At 45.5% G+C, this 21,524-nt stretch overlaps 1 protein-coding gene across 2 annotated transcripts in view; it reads right to left on the bottom strand.

The window, feature by feature from the left end:
- The window catches only part of Matn3 (matrilin 3), a 27,006-nt gene extending 5,851 nt beyond the window's left edge, over positions 1-21,155 (bottom strand). Inside the window, exons 1-5 of one of the 2 annotated variants that reach the window (XM_029540952.1) lie at positions 20,887-21,155; positions 9,844-10,410; positions 6,991-7,116; positions 3,621-3,746; positions 1,477-1,602 (exon numbers count right to left, since the gene is read on the bottom strand). In XM_029540952.1, coding sequence (XP_029396812.1) covers positions 1,477-1,602; positions 3,621-3,746; positions 6,991-7,116; positions 9,844-10,410; positions 20,887-20,959 — 1,018 coding nt within the window. In that variant the 5' untranslated portion in view covers positions 20,960-21,155. Of the gene's footprint in view, positions 1-1,476; positions 1,603-3,620; positions 3,747-6,990; positions 7,117-9,843; positions 10,411-13,934; positions 14,220-20,886 lie in introns of those variants that run through there. The other variant, XM_021202242.1, reaches the window with a different exon arrangement.
- Positions 21,156-21,524: the final 369 nt, after the last annotated feature.

Here is a 21,524-nt window from a genome sequence, read left to right as displayed (position 1 = left end):
CCTTCTTTTCTTCCTTAAGTTGCTTTGGTCACAGCAAACATCACTGTATATGGAACTAAGTTTGACATGGCTACATACACACACACACACACACACACACACACACACACACACACACACACACACACAAAGACTAACCACTAATAGTTTGATGTGGAACAGAAAGCACTGATGACACACTCATGTTCTCTCTCTCTCTCTCTCTCTCTCTCTCTCTCTCTCTCTCTCTCTCTTTCTCTGAGAATCATAATAAAATTAATGATGATATATTTGATTAAATAGTGAAGTACTTTTATCAAGTAAATAGCATTTCAGAGATTAAGATAGTTTGCCCAAAGAAAGCAACCAGAGGAGAACACCCTACCAGTCCTATATCTGAATGGCCTAGGACAAGTGAAAAAAGTCATAGTGAATTCAGAAAGGCTCCTGGGAGACCCAGATCTGTTCCCTGCCGGGACAAGAATCAAAGCGCTAAACGTGTTCATAGTCTTTCACTGATGACAGTCCTCCTGCCTCAGTCTCTGTAGTGGCTGGGAATAGAAGCATGATTTCATTTGTTACAGAGGAGCAGAGCCAATCTTGGTGGTACATGCCTGTAACCACGGCACTTGCAGTTGCTGTATGTTGAGGCCAACTGGATACATAGTGAGCTCCTGGCCAGCCTGGGGGAAAGATCCAATAATGTGCCATTTCCCTTCCTTTATCTTGACAAGATCCCACCATGTCTAACTCTCCAAGGAAGAAGAGAAGATGGAGAGACCTCTGAAAAGTACTGATATGTCAAACTAAGCAGTGGCTGGAGAGCCAAGAATGCTGTCCGAAGGGCAAGCATCTGTGTAGGGACGCCGCCCTTCCAGCAGTGCGCTTAAATCAATGTAATGAGGATTAATGGTCCTGGCAGGGGCTCATTAGCCAAGTCACAAGGCTCTGAGTCACTGAAGACTGATCAGCTAGCAACGGGCAAGAATGTGCCACTTATAACACCCTGGAAGGTCTGTGTGGATCTAAGTGAAGCCTTCACAAAGTCCCCTTTACTGAAAGAACCCAGCTTGAAGATCAACACTACAGAAAAGTCCCAGGCCAAGTTTTAACTGGAGACAGATCAGTTCAACCTATCACACCAAATAGTTACTATACAGCTGACTTTCCTCTATGTGCCTAAAAAGTCCCAAGTATACACGGCCATAAAATCTTTCCTGGGCAGGAACCCCCATAGATCATTAGCTTTTCTTATATTCTCTATTCCTTACCTATTCCCCAGTAATTTTCTGAAGTGATCTATGTATGTAAAAGCCAGTGACCTCAACAAACCCCTGGGCAAGGAGTGCCTTAAGCTGGCCTGATGCCTGAGTCTGAATCTTTAAACCCCCACCCCACCCTACCCTCAAACCAACAATCTCTCCCCTGGTGAATTACACTTGACTTCACCACCATGGAAAAAGTCAGGTAGGAAAGGATTTGCTGAGTGAACATTACCTGAACATGTTTTCTTATCTGCATTCAGAGTGTAGCCTTCAAAACATTCACAGTGATGGGACCCGGCTCCATCGTTCACACAGATGTGCTGGCAACCATGTGTACCCAAGGCGCATTTGTCCAGAGCTGAGAGACGAAGGTCCGAGAGTGAAAATTTAAAATTAGGAGTCAAAGAGTCTTTTATTACCCATAGATAGAAACATGCTTAAGAGCAGAAATAGATGAGGGGAAAACTGGCTGGAGACAAGGCAAAGCTGTCAGCATTATTTGCTTTAACTAGAAGTTAGAAGACTTAATAAAATCCTTCACACACAGTAATTATTCTCCGCCGTTATACTCAGTTCTTCTTTGCACATCATCACTGTTGAGTTTTTTACAACCTAAGCATCTCATAAATACTTAACGCATTCCTTTTAGGTTTATTGCACTTATTCCAACCCAGAAATAAACCAGCTAATTATGCAGCTAATTACACTAGATCCAGGGAGAGGGGAATTAGACTTTTAACACCCTCTCATTTCATAAAGAAAGTACAAGAGTCCCAAGGAGTCCAGCAAATTTAAGGAGAACCTGAGACCCAAATCTTTCTTCAGTGTACTTCCCTGTGAGAGACAGAGGAGCAGGGGAGAGCTAGGTAGGCAGATAAATGGATACACACACACACATGTGTACAGGCGTACATATGTACATATATGCATGCATACAGGCGTACATATGTACATATGTACATATATGCATGCATACATACAGGTGTAGAGGAGAGATACATATTTGGGGTGGTTCTGAGACAAGGTCTTACTATGTGGCCAAGGCTGGCATGAAATCTTCAGCCTTGAATGCTGGAACTGCAGCCATGTATCACCACAACCAGAAAGAAGGGGAAAGACTTGTATTGACATATTTTATACAATTTTGGTGAGGGAGAATTGAGACAGAGTCTATCTCCCAGGAAGACCTAGAATTTATAGTGACCCTCCTGCCTTTGCCGGAGCTATACCCTGGGCCACTGTATCCAGCTTTAATCTTTTTTTTTTTTTAATTTTGAACTTTCAATTTTAAGGTAAGTTCAGACTTCTGAAAAACTTACGTCATCTAATCCCAAATGCCAACACTTTAGATGTCTAATATGATAACAAAAACATATAGCATAATTTTTTAATCTACACTCAATATTCAGCTGTTTCCAATTATTCTTCTAATGTCCATTTTCTGGTCCAGGATTCAACCCAAGACCCCACAAGACCTGAAAGAAGTATATATTGTCGTATTCTGAGACATTTCAGTAGTCTACCTTTGTTTTTATGGCCTTGACACACCTGAGAAGTATTTGGAAACTATTGTGAACTAAGACTCTCTCTTCCTCTGCCTGATGTCTCCTCATGGTTCTAAGTTCTTAGCAAGAATAGACTGGGTGTGCTGCCGCCTCGTGTGATATGGTCAGTGAGGTCATTTCTACTAATGTACACACTGCTCTCTCGTTACATGGCTAAGGTCCACCAGGTTCCCCACTATAGAGCTATAGAGCTCTCTCTCTCTCTCTCTCTCTCTCTCTCTCTCTCTCTCTCTCTCTCTCTCTCTCCCCCTCGTGTGTATTGGGGGGCGCTTGGGTTTCTGAGTCCGAGTTTCCTATTGCCCAGGCTGGCCTTGAGTTCCCAATTTAGCTAGGCTAACTTTGAGTTTATGGTGCTCCTGCCTCCACATACCATCAATGCTTGCCTTTGTAAGCAGTAAGTATTTTATAGGGTGTTATTTGATGTTAACCTACTACACTGTGTAGTATTTGGAATATAGGAAATAGAAAGGAGCCACACATTTACACACACACAGTAGGTACACATCCCCATTTCTGATATTTCATACAGAACTTAGTTACAGGAAATCCAGCTAGGCAGTGGTGGTTCAGCACTTGGGAGGCAGAGGCAGGCAGATCTCTGAGTTCATGGCCAACCTAGTCTACAGAGAAAGTTCCAGGACAAGCAGGGTCACACACAAAACAAAACAAACAAAAACAAGAAAGCAAACAAAAAGAAAGAAACAGAAAATTCCAGGGTGGCAAAATTGGAAAACTGACCCAAGTTCCCCAGTTTAGGCGTCCCTTCAGCAGCAGGTAGGTTGGCAGGTGACTGAGTACACTGCCCGCTCACCTGCACACGTTCTCCTGTCTGCATTCAAGGTGTAACCTCCATAGCACTCGCAGTGGTAAGAGCCATTTCTGTCATTGACACAGATCTGTTCACATCCATGAGTGCTGAGGGCACACTTATCAATGGCTGTCAAAAGATGAGCATAGCAACTGTGAACACATGAAAGGGGGAGGTAAACAAATTCACACCAGTCACATTCACACACACACACACAGAGAGAGAGAGAGAGAGAGAGAGAGAGAGAGGGGGAGGGTGGGCACAGGAAAGGACACTGATGGAATTTAGATCCCACTTTCTGGTCTTGTTCTTTCACCAACAAACCCATTGATGTAAGAAGGAACCAAACTCAAGTCATTTTGAATAGAACTTCCATCTTGAGTAGGGGTCAAATAAAGCTTTAGTTCCCAAGACTTCCGTGGGTTACCGACATCCTAGTTGGCAAGTTGAGAATGCTAGGCAATGCTGTCCCACCACAGCTGAATAACCCAACCAATGAGAACAGGATAAGCGTACCACAAAGCCATGTCCCTAAGGACGCCTCTTATCCCTAAATCCTGATTGGTGGGATAACTTGGCATAGACGTTTGGAGATTTCAGGCTTAAATATTCTGTAACATTCTTGCTCCAGGTTGCGGTTCAACTCCCAAGTCTGTTCTGCAGCCCCGATCAGTCGCTAGCAGCCTGGCTACAGTAACTTTTGTCATCTGGTTAAATACTTCCTAGGATGACCGTTTGGGGATGCAGTCAGCCCCTGCGTGTGTGTTGTTGTCACTGACTACTCAGGCTTTTCTTCCTCATGCAAATAAAGACCTTGCTCTGCTGGACTCTTGTGACTGCTTGGGTTGTCTGGGATTTTCGGATCCTGACACTGATACATTTATCCCTTCCCTTCTTTGCATCACAGCTTCCCTATCCATAAAATTAGCGGTTTGACCTAAATGATCAGCTTGTTTTCCCCTCACAAAATCTCTCCTAGAATTAAAGAGAAAAAAAATCTGAAAGAAAAAAAGTCTAATCTCTATTCTTCGTTGACTCTGTGTGGTGTTTAAATACCAGTGAGCAAAAGCCTTAGTATTCCTCTCCATGTGTCCAAGAGAGTGTGCGGTCATAAAGGTAAACTGGAATGCTCATATCTATTGAAATAAAACCCAGAAAATATCAGATATTCAAAAGGATGGAGAATTTTTGGATCCTGGGGCTGGAGAGTTTGCTCTCCGGTTGAGAATACCGGCTGTACTCCTGCAGGACCCAAGTGATTCCCAGCATCCACATGGCAGCTCACAACTGTCTGCAACTCCAGTACCAGCGGATCCAGGGCCCGCTTCTGGCTTCTGCAGGCACTGCAGGAACATGATGTGTGTGTGCATGCACAAGCCTGCATGTGTGTGTGCATATGTGTGCACATGTGTATCACTTATATAAATTTATAAACTAACATATATATTTTAAAGATAGCTTTGTAGCCTTTCCTTCTCACCTCCGCTTGTATTAATATTTCTCTTTAAGAACAATAACAAAGGAGGCTGGAGAGATGGCTCAGTGGTTAACAGCACTGGCTGCTCTTCCAGAGGATGCTGGTTCAATTCCCAGCAACCACATGGTGGCTCATAACCATCTGTAATGGGATCCGATGCCCTCTTCTGGTGTGTCTGAAGACAGCTACAGTGTACTCATACACATAAATTAAATAAATAATTCTTTAAAAGAAGAACAGTAACAAAGAAAGCACACTGGTAAGGCCCTGAGCCAACATAGCACAGAGGTTCTTGCACATCTGGGTTTACAGCTGCACTACTCACAGAAGTCAGGAAATAAAACCAGCCTAAGTGTCTATCAGCAAGGGAATGGATGAAGAATGTGTGCTCAGACACACAACAGGGTCTTATGGAGATGTGAAGAAAACTGCAACCATGAATTTTTTTTTTTCAGGAAAATGGATGCAACTGGAAATTACTATTTCAATCAAGGGGGTAAACAGACTCAGAAAGATGCTGTATGTTTTGTCTCATATGAGAAATCTAGATTAAAAAATTGGATGTGGGTGTTTGCACATCACAGAACCAGAAAGGAGTTCATAAGAGAAAAGGAAAAGAGCTAGGCGTGGTAGCACATGCCTTTAGTCCTAGCACTTGGGAGGCAGAGGCAGGCGGATTTCTGAGTTCGAGGCCAGCCTGGTCTACAGAGTGAGTTTCAGGACAGCCAGAGCTACACAGAGAAACCCTGTTGAGAGAGAGAGAGAGAGAGAGAGAGAGAGAGAGAGAGAGAGAGAGAGAGAGAGAGAGAGAGAGAGAGAGAGAGAGAGAGAGAGAGAGAGAGAAGATCTCAAGAGGGTGAGAGATAGAAGATGATACAAGACAAGTCACAGGGGAGCAGATGGGTGTTAAAGGGGAGGAAGGAGGGTGGACAACAAAGTGGGGAGAGGAGCCTGAGGAAGGCAGCAGGTAGAGAAAATCATGAGAACACAGGCAATGGCATGAAGAGGCCTATTCATATACTAACCTAAAGATTAAATTTTAGGAAATGAAGAGGCCAAAGAGACATTTATTTATGGGGACATACCCCTTCTGCAGGGGATCTGACGTGGGTTCCTCACACATGCAGTGACCGACCACCTGTAACTCCACCTCAAAGGCAATCTCTGACACCTCTAGGCTCCTCAGACACCTGTGCACATACTCATTGTTTTTATATTATTGTTTTTTCTTTTGTGTTTGTTTGTTTTTAAAAAGATTTTGTTTGTTTATTTTATATATATGATGAGTGCACTATAGCGGTCTTCAGACACACCAGAAGAGGGCATCAGATCCCATTACAGATGGTTGTGAGCCACCAGGTGGTTGCTGGGAATTGAACTCAGGAACTCTGGAAGCAGTCAGTGCTCTTAACTCTGAGCCGTCTCTCCAGCCCATTTTATTGGGTTTTCAAGACAGGGTCTCTCTTTGTAGCCTGGCTGACCCGGAACTCACTGTGTAGACCAGACTGGCCTCGAACTCACAGAGATCTGCCTGCTTCTGCCTCCACCTCCGCCTCCTGCCTCTGCCCTCCTACCTCCTGCCTCCTGCCTCCTGCCTCCTGCCTCCTGCCTCCTGCCTCCTGCCTCCTGCCTCTGAGTACAAGGATCAAAGACATACTCCAACACTGCCCAGCTCTAATTCTTTTTTTTTTAAAGAATGGTACCAAGGTCTATGCTAGGCTGCCCTGTGAAGTTTCTCACTTTTCCTCTCATGGTTTCTCTCAAGGCTGCTAAACTGGGGTAAACCAACTAGAAGGCACTCAGGAGGAAAGAGGTCAGAGCCAAAAGGAAAGCTCACCCCTGGAGAAGAGGCATCAAATGACTCTCACTCAACCACGGTTCCCTGAGGAAGCTCACCTGAACACGTTTTCCCATCAGCATTCAAGGTGTAGCCTTGGCTGCACTCACAGTGGTGCCTGCCATCACCATCGCTGACACACACGTGCTGACACTGGTGTGTGCCAAGCATGCACTGATCCAGAGCTAGGCAAAGAAACAAGAAACGCACAGTGGTGACATCAATACCTAAGACCAGTTAGAAATTTCCCCTAGTTCCAAGACACTGCCCTCCAGATTTCTTTCTGACTCCATCTTGACTTCACTAGTTAAAAAAAAAAAAGTCTCTGGTTTATTAGATACTTGACTTGAGACATTGCAAATTTAGAATTGTAGCTCTTGCTATACCATCTCTCAAAGGAAAAAATTAATTCTGAGTTTGGATCTGCTAGAATCAAACATTTCCACGGGTCAGGCAACATTATGTTGTATCTGGTTGAACTGTGTACCCAAAAAACCGTATTCTTGCCTCTCGACCCTAAGCATCAAGGAGAATAATAATGTACTGTCAGGAGTTCTGTGAGCGGGTGGGCCCACTGTAACCGAAACCTGGTTTGACGCACGCTTGGGCAAGTGAGACACACTTGGGCATGCAAATAGTGTGGGGCCATCCAGCTAACAGCCTCGTTGTGCATGAGTCTAAAGCCCAGGTATCTATTTGGGTTCTTAGTAGCTTCAAAGATGATGGATTTGAACCGTAAGTACAAAGAGATTAAAAAGAAAAACACGAGATTATGTCAGCTAGATCATATCTCCATCTCTTTGCTCCTGGAAACACTTATATTTCATTGGAATGCCCCCTTCCCACATCCAGTGACGTGTTTTGAAAGACAAATCAATGAATTTAGCCTTTTCTACAAAACTAAGGCCTGTTAGAGGAGGCATGCGCTCCCGCGGCAGGTAAGCCAGCCTCCAGTGCCCTTGGCACTAGGACAAGGCTAATATTTTCCCAAGGAGTGCCTTTTTGTAGAGTGATCTTTCCAGCCGTTGACTACAACAAGCTGCCCCTCAGTTGCATTTTTTCCAGAGAAGACATTCCTCCCCGCCCCCAGAACAAGTAGGTCTTTTGTAAGAGAAGGAAACGATTGCCACTCACCACTAATACTTCACAGCCTTTGAGCCCACCCCCAGTTGCTAACTTTAAGACCTAACTTAGCCACAGAGCAGAGTCCTGGTGGAACAGCCCTCACCCACAGCTTGAGGGGGTTTTCTGGGAAAAAGAAAGAAAGCCACTTTCTTTCAAGAACCTAGTCGGCGCCAAGTAGATGCCATCATAGTCAGTGGTGTTTTTGTGAAGGCCTAGTGTCCCAGGGCACGGAAGACAGGGGATCCCAGCCAGCTCCGGCAGAGATGAGGCCAACGCTTCATCTCCCATTTCCCGACCAGTTGATGATTCTGGGCTCCATGGTAGTTTAGATAGAAAGTCTCATTGATATTCATAACTGTAGCTCCTGGCTCACTTGCCTGTCTCTCCACCAACTCCGTAGGTGTCAGAAGGCTGGGAGGAGCCACCTTTAACTTTGTATGTGGTAAATATGAACAGACACAGGATGTGCACGGCAGAAACTGTCTGTGCTTAGGAATTCACCGAGGTTGGAAAGGGGTCGCACTTCCTTCAACAGTTCTACAGAGGCTTTCAAATGATCATGACATTTTTAAAAATGTGACTTCCACAAACCATAATTCTATTTTAAAAAAAAAAAAAAAACTTTTAAAGCTTTCTTTTCAAGTTTTCTTTTTTATGGCAGGGTCTCGTGTTGCCAAAGCTGGCCTCAAATTCAGGATGTAGCTGAGACTGGCCTTGAACTCCATCTCTCAAGTATTACTACCACACCCAGATTACATCCTGATTGGGGGTGGGGGGATCTCCAGCACTGAATAGATTCATACTATTGCATCTGATTAATTCATGAAAAAAACTCTAATAAAATTAGCACGTTCTTATTCAAATGCCATCCAAAAGAAAGAATAGAAGGTTAGCAGGATGACTTGTTTTCAGTTTGTTTCTTGTGTCTCTTACGTGAATCAGAAACCCTAACGCTTCTGGTCTCTAATCCAATTACTCCACAAAAGAGTCAGCAGAGAGAGAGTAGGATCTGAAAACGAGTGTTATTAATTAAATGCACATGGCCAGAGTCATTGGGATAGAGCCTACTGATTCTCGAAGGGCCGATGCCACTGCATCTGCAGGAGATTCTGCAGGAGAACAGTGGGGTGCTGTGAAATCTGAAGATGTAAATCTTACAGAAACCTTTGGAGGACAGGGGAGGAATGTTAATGGTGGAGAAGGGGGGACAGGAGAGATGGCTTGAGTTTGGGTGTTTGGGGTTTGGGTTTTATTTCCGACCCCCTTCAGGGAGAGGCAGGGTTGTTTATTCTGGTTATTTCCAGAACTGAACATGTCTAACTCAAACATGAAGGTTTTATGAGCAAACCAAGTTACGTATAGTACAGTCTTGTCTGTCCAGACCAACACCATGTGTTTAGGTTGGTTTAATTAAAAAAAAAAAAATAAAGCACCAAAAAAAACATTGCATGTGTATAATTCTTCCAGAAAATTTCTACCCCCACCACCCCAAAATGAATAAACTTCTTTTTTCAGGGGGCTGGAACGTTGGCTCAGTACTTAAGAGCACACACTTCTCTTGCAGAAGACCCAACTTTGGTTCCCAGTGCCCATCATGGGTGGCTCACGACTGCATACAACTCCAGCTCTGGGGGATTTGAGGTCACTGACTTCATCCAGTCCCCATCCCACATTCATGTGCACATATACACACAATTAAAGATAAATCTTTAAAAACCAATTTCTGATCGCGCAAACTATGAACTATAACATCCTTGCTAGTTGGAAGCTAAGACCTGGCAGCTTACCACAAAAGGTTTCCTGAAATCTAGCAGTGAGTTTCTCAATGACCCCATAGGTTTCCACGTAGAAGACGTGCTCTTCCAGGGGCTTGCTAGCCATCATCTTGAGGGACTCCATATCTGCCCGGTCCACACCCACAGCATACAGCTCAATGCCAGATGCACGGGCTCGAGCAGCCACCTCATTCACCTGGTCCTGCGGCCTCCCATCTGTCACGATAATAGCTACCTTGGGGATGTTAGACATGGGCCCCCGAGCCCCGGCCTCCACAGTGAAGGCTTCCTCCATCGCTGTCTGGATAGCTAGCCCTGACATGGTGCCTGTTGACAAGGGTGTGATCCGAGCCACAGCCCGTTTCAGGGCCTGCTTGTCTGAGTAGGTGTTGAGCTGGAACTCTATCTTCACAGTGCTGGCATAGTTCACCACAGCCACCCTCGTGTCTGTGGCCCCGATGTCCAGAGTGTCGATGATGCGGGAGACAAAGGTCTTCACCTTGGTGAATTCCAGAGGCCGGACGCTACGAGAACTATCAATGATGAACACCAGATCCAAAGGCCTGCTCTTGCAAACGCCTGCAAAGAAGGGTGTAGAGAGTACAAAAGGCTAAGCCTAGGCCAGACTGCGATCAGAAATGCTACAGTTCTCTCTCTCTCTCTCTCTCTCTCTCTCTCTCTCTCTCTCTCTCTCTCTCTCTCTCTCTCTCTCTCTCTCCTGCTTCCTCCAACCTGATTTGCACAGCCTTCTTTCACCCAACCGAACTGAATCTAGTGTCAGCACTAGATGGGAGAAAATCCAGTTATCACATCTCTTTTTTTCAAGCCATTCTCTGCTTTCAACCAACACTCACAGGAATGCAAGTACACACACATGCATGCACACGAGCGCGCGCACACACACACACACACACACACACACGCGCGCGCGCGCGCACGCACACGCACATGTACACGCACACAGGCACAGCATAGCCCTAGGTGAAAATAGGGTCCTTGGGAGGTGTCTGTGAGGGCTCCTTCTTTCCTAATAAAAGAACAGATTGATGCTACTTGCTCATTGGTAGGTAGATCCAAAACAATTTCTTAGCTGTGAATGGTGGCACCAGCTTAGGAGGCTAAGGGGGAGGAAAGCAAGCTTGAGATATATAGCGTGAAGTCCTCTCAGAAAAACAAGTGGTCGCCATTTTTAAAAAACAAAATATTTAGACTAAGTCATTTCTGAGAGGAAAGGCTTTGTCTGGGGCAGGGGTTTTTCCCTGTCATTGCTGGGTGTTACTTGTCATTTCGTTCTGAGGGCTGGAATCAAGCCCAAAACCTTGTGCACCCTAAGCAAGTATTGTACCACTGAGCTACATCCCCATCCCTTCATAGATATTTATTTATCTATACATCAGTATACCTAAGTATTTAATTATTATTTATTTGAGACGGGACCTACTGTAGCCCAGGTTAGCCTCTAAGTCACGTATGTAGCCAAGAATGACCTTGATCTCACTGTCCTCCTGCCTTCATTTCCCAAGGTTAAAGGCATGTGCCACCACTCACAGCCTTCAAATTTTGCTTTCAAAAAGTAGAATTTTTAACTTCTTGGTTTTACCTTATCCACTGGATAGACTGCATTAATAAGATACCACCTCACTGTGAAAGGCACTGTAGGAATCCCAGCACGCTAACACAGGGTCCAAGAACTAGGCAGTTACTCATATTTAGTAGAGGTTTGGGAGGAGCAAGCCCTGAAAAGCAGTAGTGTAAGCCTGACCTCCCTGACTCCTGTATCCCTGTCCCAAGGCCTTTCCAGTGCCCAGCAGCTGCTCCCACGGAGGCATGTGCCCTGCCAACGCTCGTATGTTGACTTTGAGCCACCACCCAAAAGATGCTGTATATGTCATGTGTTTGGTTAAGTCAAGAGGAATTACAAAGCACTTTTTAAAACAACTCCCCAATTTCCTTCAAGATTTCCAGGGGTCAAGGAGCAAGGAAAAGGACTCGTGTAGAAAATCTTACCTGGACATAGGTCTCTACATTCTCCATGGTTGGGGCGGAGGGAAAAAGAATCCTAAAAAAGCATCCTGTGTCAGCGTGTAACCCATCGCTTACACTAACCTCCAAGTGACGTCCCTACAAACCCGTGTGTCCTTGTCACTAAACATGCCTGAGTCTATCCTTCTCCGTTTGGTTTTCCCAATAAGTCTTCTATTTGGGGGAGGAATCTCTTAGATGTGATAGGCAAAATAACTCCTGTCCTTTTTCCAGGGACTTGAACGAATGCTGCTAAACACAGCAAAAGAAAGCAGCTGTGATCGGAGGGCTTGTGCTGGGGAAGTTGGCCTAGATTTTCTCAGATGAATTCAAGAGAATTACCGAGGTTCCTAAAAAGTGGAAGAGGTAGCCGAAGAGGGGTCTGAGTGAGCAAGACGTGAGATGGGCTCAAGGTGCTGTTGCTTTTTTCAAGAGGGGAGACAAGGTGGAGCCGAGGACTACAGTAGCTTCTAAGAAGCTTGAAAGGCCGGCGGGTACTTCTCTCTGGTGTCCCCCTCCCAAAAGGACAGGGATGCAAGCCCCAGCAACACCTTGATATCCGACCAGGAAGAACAGCATCAGCCTACTACCCACCGAACTGTGAGATAACACTCTGCATTGACTTAAGCCACTAAATTCCATCACCATTTGTTTTGCAAGCAATAGAAAATACAGGAATCTTGGCCAGGGTGGCAACAGTTAATCCCAGGACCATGCCAGCTCTTTTCTCATCCCTACCCCCTCTGCAGAGGTACACACTGTTCTTTCATCGCAGTCCCAAGATCGAGATCGGCAGTTTGATTCTCAAGAAGAGAGAACGTGGGCTTCTGGGCACAACTCAGGTGGTTAACTTAACTTGCATGGGTCCCACTTGTGCCCATCTGGGTGCCAATGCTCTTGCCATTTTCAATCTGGGATTTCAAATCAGTTTTGATGGAGAGTTTCTTGAGCTGGTTCTCCACATATCCAGCAAGTCACAGGAGGAGACAGACCATGCAAATCAGCCAAACAGCACCGCTGGCCCGATGAGCCTGAACACCTAAAACATGGGTTGCTATAGGCTCTCTCAAGTCAAGACCAGACAGACTAGAGCTGGATCTTTGGGTAAGAAAGAGACAATCTTCTGTACGTGGTACAGAAAGTTTGGCAAGCTGTACAGTGGGCGGAGCCCTTGCTTGACTTTTGGGGTTCTGAGTTTCACTCAGAGGATCTGATGTTGATTTTCTGGGGGGTTTTCACTATGTTAATCCTTGGGGTCCCTGTATGTCTTGCGAGGGGTCATGACAGGTGTTTATCAGCTTCTCTGGGCTCTGTAGATTTGTTTTGCTCAGAGCAATGTTAGTGACTGGGAGTAGGGGAGAATGGAGTTGTTCGTCAAAGACCAGACCTGCCTGGTTCTTTAGGGATGGACAGAGTATAGTTTGGAGGGTGTGTGGCGCCCAGTCGGCATAAGCAGAATCTCAGGTCTGGGGCAGAACAGAGTAAAGCACTGATGGGATTATAGAACAAGACCCTCCCCGGACACCTAAATGGCAGCTTGGTCTGCCTTCCTAATCTCACTTCATACACCTCTGCTATGCCGTCCCTTTTTCCACATCCTGAGTCTCCTCTAAATCCTTTCTTCTTAGGAAAAAAGGCACACACGGTGAATGCAAAATAGACGGAGATTTCCATGTAACAGCAAACAAGAGTGTCAGGAAAAGTTTGCTCTCCCTAACCAAGAGATCAAGGCCAGATAGAGCTGGGAGCCCCCATTCCCTGGCTGGTAATCCTACAGGTGCACGGTGCCCCCTTCCCAAATCACAAGGAAATTCGGGATACTAGATGCTATCATGGTCATGCGCAAGACCTTACACTCTAGCCCTACCCGCTCCCCTGCGTTGTCCGACCCTCAGTTTCTCAGCAGGACTGCAGGGGAAAAGGATGCTTTTTCCAGCACCCTGCCTGCCTGAGGCTGGGAATAAAGGCACATAGATGTGGCATGCTACGTTCCTGAGTCCCTGGCCCCTCTTCCCTCCTCCAGCTATGGCTGTGGCACCCTCTCTGGAGAAGTGGTTCCCCACCCACCCACCACACTGTACCTGCGCCGCGGCCCCCAGAATATGGCACGCGGGTGGAAGTAGCCAGAGCAGAGAGATGTCCGGGGCTACCCCCGGGGACTCGTGTCCCCAGCCTGCGGACGCTCGCGCGGGTCAAACGTCCAGGAGCAACCGGAGGCGGCAGGAGCAACAGCGGCCAGAGCAGCAGAAGTACCGGGAGGTGGCGTAAGGAGGCTGAGAGCAACATGATGGGCTTGACGACCTGCCGGGGTCTGTGAGTCGCGAAGTAACCGGGGGTATGCAGGATCAGACGCGGCCATAGGACCTCACATTGGCGACCAATTTAAAGGTCCCGCTTCTGAGGCTCCGCCCCGCCCCGCCCACTAGAAGGCCTTGCCACCAGAGCCCGGGAGCCGCCAAAGGCCAACAAGAAGCCCTGTCTGTGCATTCCAGTGGCAAGAGCGGAATGTCTGGGACTAGGCGGCCAGAGGCACAGTGGTCACTGCCCGCCTAGTCCGGTGGGCTCGGCTGGGTGCCTCCTGGCCGATTGCCTCCTTGTAAAACCAGGCTAGGGTTGGGGGACTCCTGCTCTATCCCGGCCAGATCTGTGCCCCCAGATTCTGTTTAACAAACCTCAAGTTCTGTACCCACTCAGCTGCAGAACAAGAGCCTCACACAACGCACCTTTCACCGGCCACGAAAACTTGCTGTTAATTTTTTTTTTTTTTAAGTATAGGCCTCACAAATTCTAGCATCATGAATAGGATGCTTTCAGCCCCGTCTTAAATATTCATAAACATTTAAACTTATAGTTCCAGGAATAGTAAATCAAACACTTCCCCCAGAAAGCCTCCGGTTTGCTGGAAGAACATCCACTTCCTCTCCGGAAGAATGACCAGCACAGGGCTGGAAACTGCTCCGGAGACCTTCAACTCACTGTGTGAGAGAAGATGCACCGACAGTGTACTGTTAGGGGACCGTGGTGGGTTATAAAAGTGGCCTGGGTGAGTAGGAAGGCTTCTAACAGGGGAGGAGAGCTGAGCTGGATTTTCAACCACTGCGATGAACAGAGCCAATCCAGTCTTTTCTGCCACGACTGTTGCCTTTCTACCATTCACACGCATGGTAACCTGACAGTCATGACTCCTACAGATTATACAACAGCTAAGAGGTAGAGGTAACCTGGTGTCCTCTGGGTGAGTGGATACACAGAAGATGGTCTCTGCATATCTTAGGGTTACTATGGCTGCGATGAAACACCGTGACCAAAGTGATGTTGGGAGGAAACGGTTTATTTGGCTTGCGTTTCCACATTGCTGTTCAGCATTAAAGAAAGTCAGGACAGAAACTCAAGGCAGGAACCTAAAGACATGGGCTGATGCAGAAGTCACAGAGGAGTGCTGCTTGTTGGCTTGCTTAGGATCACCAGCTCGGGAGTCACTCCACTCACAATGGGTTGGTCCCTCTCACATCGTTCACTAATTAAGAAAGTGTCCTACAGGTGCCTACAGCTCAATCTTATACAGGCATTTTCTTAGTCTACAGTCTCTCCTCTGATGAGTCCAGCTTATGCCAAGTTGACAAAACTAACCATAACACTGCATGTATGAATACTAAGAAGCCTTCGAAATAAAGTTCTAATGCAGGTTACAGCATGGATGGACCTCGAGGGCACGTTGCAAGGTGAAATAAGCTAGCCACAAGGAGACATGTTTGGAATGATACCGTTTGTAAGGAGTATCTAAAGTAGTCAAAAACCAGTTTGCATTGAAACAGTGGAAGAGTGGCTCCTGGGAAACAGGGAAGGAAGGCAGCTGGGTTGTTTGGTGGGTGTAAGCTTTCAATTCTGCAAAATGAGAAGTTGTGGAATCTGATCCCACAGTAACATGAACACACTGCTGTAGTTAGAATGTGCACCCTTCAAGTTCAAAAGTCGGGAACTTAACCCTCAAGGTCCCGCATTGGTAGTATTTAAGGGTAGACTACTTGGGAAATAAGTATGCCTAAAAGAAGTCACAAGGGGACATTGCCATGATGGCATTAGTGGCTTTCTAAGTGTTGGTCTAGAGAGATGGCTCTGGTGGGTGAAGTTCTTGCCACACAAGTATGAGGACCTGATTTCTGAACCCCAGAATTCACATAGAGCTGGGTGGGTACAGTAATACACATCTGTAATCTCAGCACTTCTACAGTGGGACACATCCACAGGCAATAGAGAGCCTATCTCAAGCAAGGCTGGTGGTCAGGAGCTACACTAGAAGTTTTGACCTCCACACCCATGATGCAACAAACCCATGCCTTAGTTACATACATGAACACACACACACACACACACACACACACACACACACACACACACACAGGACAAAAGAGAAAGAGGCTGGGGATGTAGCTCAGCAGTGTTTACTTAGTGTGCATGAAGCCCTGGGATTGATCCCAAGCACCACATAAGCCATGAAGGCTGATAAATCCAGGCTCACATGGAGGCAGGAAAATCGGAAGTTTAAATGTCATCCTCTACTACATCTAGAGTTCAAAGCCAGCAGGATGTCCCCGAGGGGAACAGTAGATAAAGAGATGAGCTGACTTGCTGCCCCTGGACATGTGATGAGCTCATGAGTATAGGCAACAGGAACACAAGGAACTCTGCCCAACATCCAGAAACTGAACCTTGGCCTATGAAGACTCTCATTCAAAGATAAGACTGAGATGCCAGAAGCCAGCAGTTCTTGGAATAGGGCTGTTTTGGCTTACTGTGGCAGGGTGGTCATCAGGCGTGAGAGAGTGTTTGCAGAAGAAACAGCCGGGCTCTGCTTTTCCAGAGGAAAGGCTTTGCTCTGTTCCATCTCATGAACTGACAACAGACTTCTCTGTGTTGGACAGCAGTGCCACACAGTCGCCTTCCTTGACCTTTTTCAGCAAGGTTTTGGTTCCTCAGCCACTACCAGGCTCCCACTGGGGTAAAGTGACACCAAGACAATGCTCTGATTTAGAGTTGCCTGTGAGCAACCGTAAAAAAAATGAAAATAAAATAAAATAAAATGAATTATTGAACCAAGACTAAGGAATAGATTATGGGTAGTTTTCTTTAAAAACACATTTCATTGTAATGTTTCTGTATTGACTTTTTTGTTATTTTTGTTTTTTGAAACTTTTTTTTTTTTTTTTTTTTTTTTTTTTTTTTTTTTTTTTTGGCGATAGGGCCCATGTGGCTCTAGCTAGCCCAGAACTAGCTATGTATATCAGGCTGGTTTTGGACTCACAAAGATGGGCCTGGCTCTGCCTCCCAAATGCTGAGACAAAAGGCATGTGCCACCATGCATGGATAAGATGTTTGTTTTTATGTATATGGGTGGTTTTTTTTGTGTGTTTGTGTACCACATGAGTGCCTAGAACTCACAGAAGCTAGAAGGGAGCACAGATTTGTCTAAACTGAAGTTTCAGATGATTGTGAACCTCCACCTAGATGCTGAGCCCGGAACTCTAGTCCTCTGCAGAAGTGTGCACTCTGAACCATTTCTCCAGCCCACTCCCTACTTCCCTGATTTATACTGTACCAACTCTATTAGAACTTGTATCTACAGGGAGACTTCAGCTGCCACCCCTCTAGGACTAGTTCTCAAATCTGTATATTTCATTTGTAACTCTCCTTTGGAGCTCTCTCCTTAAAGATCACAGAAGTGCTTTCCTCAACACATCAAAGAGTGAACTTCACATCATCCCCCATAACAGGTCTTCCTCCTTTCATTCCACTTTCACTCTGGCTACACAGGCATGACCCAATCTTGACATCTCTGGTCCCTCTGGTATTAAATAAATCGTCAAATATTCTAGCCACATCTCCTGCTCAATCCAACTCTCAAGAATGATCTCAAATCACTCCATGGAAAATATATCTTTATTTTTCCAGCCAGACAGGATGCCTGAAGGAGGGATCAAGGAGAACAGAAAACACACTTAAAGAAATAATGGCTTAGGGCTGGAGAGATGGCTCAGTGATTAAGACTTTTCTTTCAGAGGTACTGAGTTCAATTCCCAGCAACCACATGGTGGCTCACAACCATTTGTCACAGGATCTGATGCTTCTTCTGGTATGTCTGAAGACACCTACAGTGTGCTCATATAAATAAAATAAATCTTTAAAAAAATTGGCTAAAGAATTTCTATACATGATGAAACCCACAAACCCACAGATCTGAAGCCCTCAGTGAACTCTAGGCACAGCAAACATTTAAGACCACAAAGCCAACCTTAAGGAACATCATAGACAAATCAATAGAAAATCAGTGCTACAAAATGTTTGAATTGCTCAAGGGGAAAAAATGTTCTATACAGAACAAAAAAAGTCAGTAAATTTCTCTTTAGAAACAATGTGTTCAAGAAGACAGTGGGGGGGGGGGCATCTTTTATACCCTGCAAAAATAGCTTTAGAAAGCAAAGGTAGAATAAAGACACAACAAGACATATAAAAGCCAAAAGCCAAAAGCCAAAAAAAAAAAAAAAAAAAAAAAAAAAAAAAAAAATCTATCATCAGCAGAATCACCTGTAAAAACATGTCAAAGGAAGTTTCTCCAGCAAAGGAAAAATACTACCAGATGGGAAAAGAATGCACTGTGCTACAAAGTTAAACAGATACCTACATCATTTTATGATTAATCTTCTCTTTAAATGACAACTACTTAACCAAAAATAAGAAGCACATAAGATCAAAGGAGGGAGGTGTCTGTGATGATACTCTCTGTAGTCTGAGTTACTCACTAAAGCCATAGGAGCGGCTGATGAGCCAGCCATGAACATAAACAAGGTCTCTGGGCTGCCAGCATCAACCATGACAGCGTGATTCAAAACTTCTAATAGAAGAGAAACAAAGTCACTCTTTCTTTGGTTTCCAGGTAAAATACTTTTCTTCTCCCTCTTGACCATTCCCTGGTCATGACTTGCTCTCTCACACACCTCAAGATAATATTTGCAGAGTGATTTGTAGGCAGCCAGCCCTCCTGTCTATCACCTTGATGAGTCCCAGAACAACTAAGAGAAGTACAAAAGTCAGGATTTACATCTTCCTGATTTTACAGATGAACTGAAGTGTTGGGGCCAGCTCTTGGTTGCCACTGGACCACCTGCGGTTATAATCTTCAGATCTGCCAAGCTCGTCTTACTGTCTATACTAATCGCTGTCTTTCAAAGTCCAGATCCACCGGTGGAAATCTTCAGATCTGCCAGAGCTACTCTACTGTCGCTGTCCTTCAAAGTGTCTCCACCACCTGCTGAGAAGACCGTTTGATGTCCCAGAAGACAACATCCTTTGGACCCGCCTACTGACATTCACCTGTGCCTTGACCCTTTGGACCCACTTATGGACATTCACCTGCGCCTTCAAAGACTGGAGCTGGGGACTGGGGACTGGGGTTTTTCCCACGCTATATAAACTGAGCTCCTTCATTAAATTTGAGCCTCAATCAGAATAATTTTGTCCTGGCTCCCGTTTCTCTCGCCCATTCCATTTCAGCCCAGCCCGCCTCTCAGGATGGACCCAGACCAGCCTGAAGTGAGTTTTACTGCAGGCAGAAACTCACCCTGAAGCCTGTCATCCTAAATACACTTCACAGCATCAGACTGGATAACCCAATGAAGAAAGGAACTGATGTTAGTCTTCTGATCCCACAGTATTTGGTGACACTCATCTTGAGTCTTAAGGGTTTTTGTTGTTGTTGTTGTTTTAAAGATTTACTTATTTTATATGAGTGCATTGTTGTTGTAACCAGACACACCAGAAGAGGGCATCAGATCCCACTACAGATGGTTGTGAACCACATGTGGCTGCTGGGATTTGAACTCAGGACCTCTGGCAGAGCAGTCAGTGCTCTTAACCGCTGAGCCACCTCTCCAGCCCCCATCTTGAGTCTAAGTTAACTTCCCAAATCACATTTCTAGAGAACAGACTAACCTCAGAAAACAAAGGAGCAGGTTTGCCTTTAGGTCAGTGCTTAGGCTAATTTGTAAGAAATTCTCTTAAAGCAGTGGTTCTCAATCTGTGGATGGTGACCCCTTTTGGGAGTTGAACAACTCTTTCCCAGGGGTGACCTATCCTGCTTATCAGATATTTACATTATGGTTCACATCAGTGGCAAAAGTATGGCTATGAAATAGCAATGACAATAATTTTGTGGCCAGGGGTCACATCACAGCATGAGGAACTGTATTAAAGAGCCCCAGCATTAGGGAGGGTGAGCCACTGTTTCAGAGCGAAACAGTAGAAACAGCATCACATCCTTTGCCTGCAGGGCCCACTCAAACAATTAGACTCAGAACACAGTAAGTTCTATGATGACTATGAACATGTGAGTCACAGATGGAAAAAAAATATGTCTATCAGTGGAAAGGCCTTTGGTTTTACAGTTCAAAAACATTAAATATCAGTTTAGATTATGTGCAGGTTCATTTCCAATGTATTTTGGAAATTATCAGCAGAGACCACTGGTTTTTACTTAGTAATCATCTACTCCCCCTCCCCTCTTATGGTAAGTGTTCTTGGAAGAAACTTAAGACTTCTGCACTCGGGAAGCAGAGGCAGGCGGATTTCTGAGTTCAAGGCCAGTCTGGTCTACAAAGTGAGTTCCAGGATAGCCAGAGCTACACAGAGAAACTCTGTCTCAACCACCCCCACCAGAAAAAAAAAAAAAAAAAAAAAAAAAAAGACTTCTGCATATGCAAATTGCTACTAGGGACCCAAGGGCAGGAAGACAAGAAGGGAAGAAACCAGGCAGAAATTAAAAGAAATGGGGGGGGGGGGCGAGGGGAGGCTTCTTTAACAAAAGCCAGTTAGCCAAACAGAGACAATAACACCCAATTTACAGTTTACCTAACTTGCTGGAAATGGCTTTGACCACCACCCACTTTATAGAACTTAACCTTACTTGCTAAAATAGGTACTAAGTATTAATTTGTCTTAAACACCACAGTATGCACATTGCTACCTTCCTTCAGTACTCACGTCCGTCTTTGTGCTCCTTCCGCTTCAGGAGCTGTTGTGTGTAAAGCTCACAGAGGAAAAGAAGTCTGCCCATGCTCAGACAGGAAATCAGTGGCCGAATGGAGATTTAAAATCACATTAAATAAGGCCTCTTCACAGCCAACCTTACACAGCAGCCAAGCTGCTGGTTTCTGACTGACCATGGACAAGGCACAGGTACGCAAACTGTCTTCTCTCTTGCTCTCTTGCTCCTGAAAGAGGCTCTAAGTAGCCCAAGGTGACTCCAGCTGACCTGGAGCTTCTGATCCTCCTGCTTCCACCTCCAGAATACAAGCATGTGCCACTACTCTGTCTTTATGTGGTACTGGGAACCAAACCCAGGCACTGCACATAGTAGGCAAGCACTCCACCAACCAAGCCACACCCCCAGCCCTTTTCCTGTTTATTGCCACTGGTATTTACAACTGAGAGCTTTTTGTACTGTCACCCCAATGGTGAGACCGATAAGGCAGCATGGAAAGTCAGTGCATGACTCTCATCTGTTCAGGATGCCCTAGGAATTTCCTGGTCTACTGAGAGTCGTAGCAATAGGCAGTTAGCTAAAAAGCCTCCCTGAACTTTCTCCCACTCCCCACATGCTCCTGCAGGTCACCTGTCTG

The sequence above is a fragment of the Mus pahari genome, chromosome 7 (genome assembly GCF_900095145.1).
Source record: "Mus pahari chromosome 7, PAHARI_EIJ_v1.1, whole genome shotgun sequence".
NCBI classification, from domain to species: Eukaryota; Metazoa; Chordata; class Mammalia; order Rodentia; family Muridae; genus Mus; species Mus pahari.
This window is presented reverse-complemented; position numbering and strand designations above follow the sequence as displayed.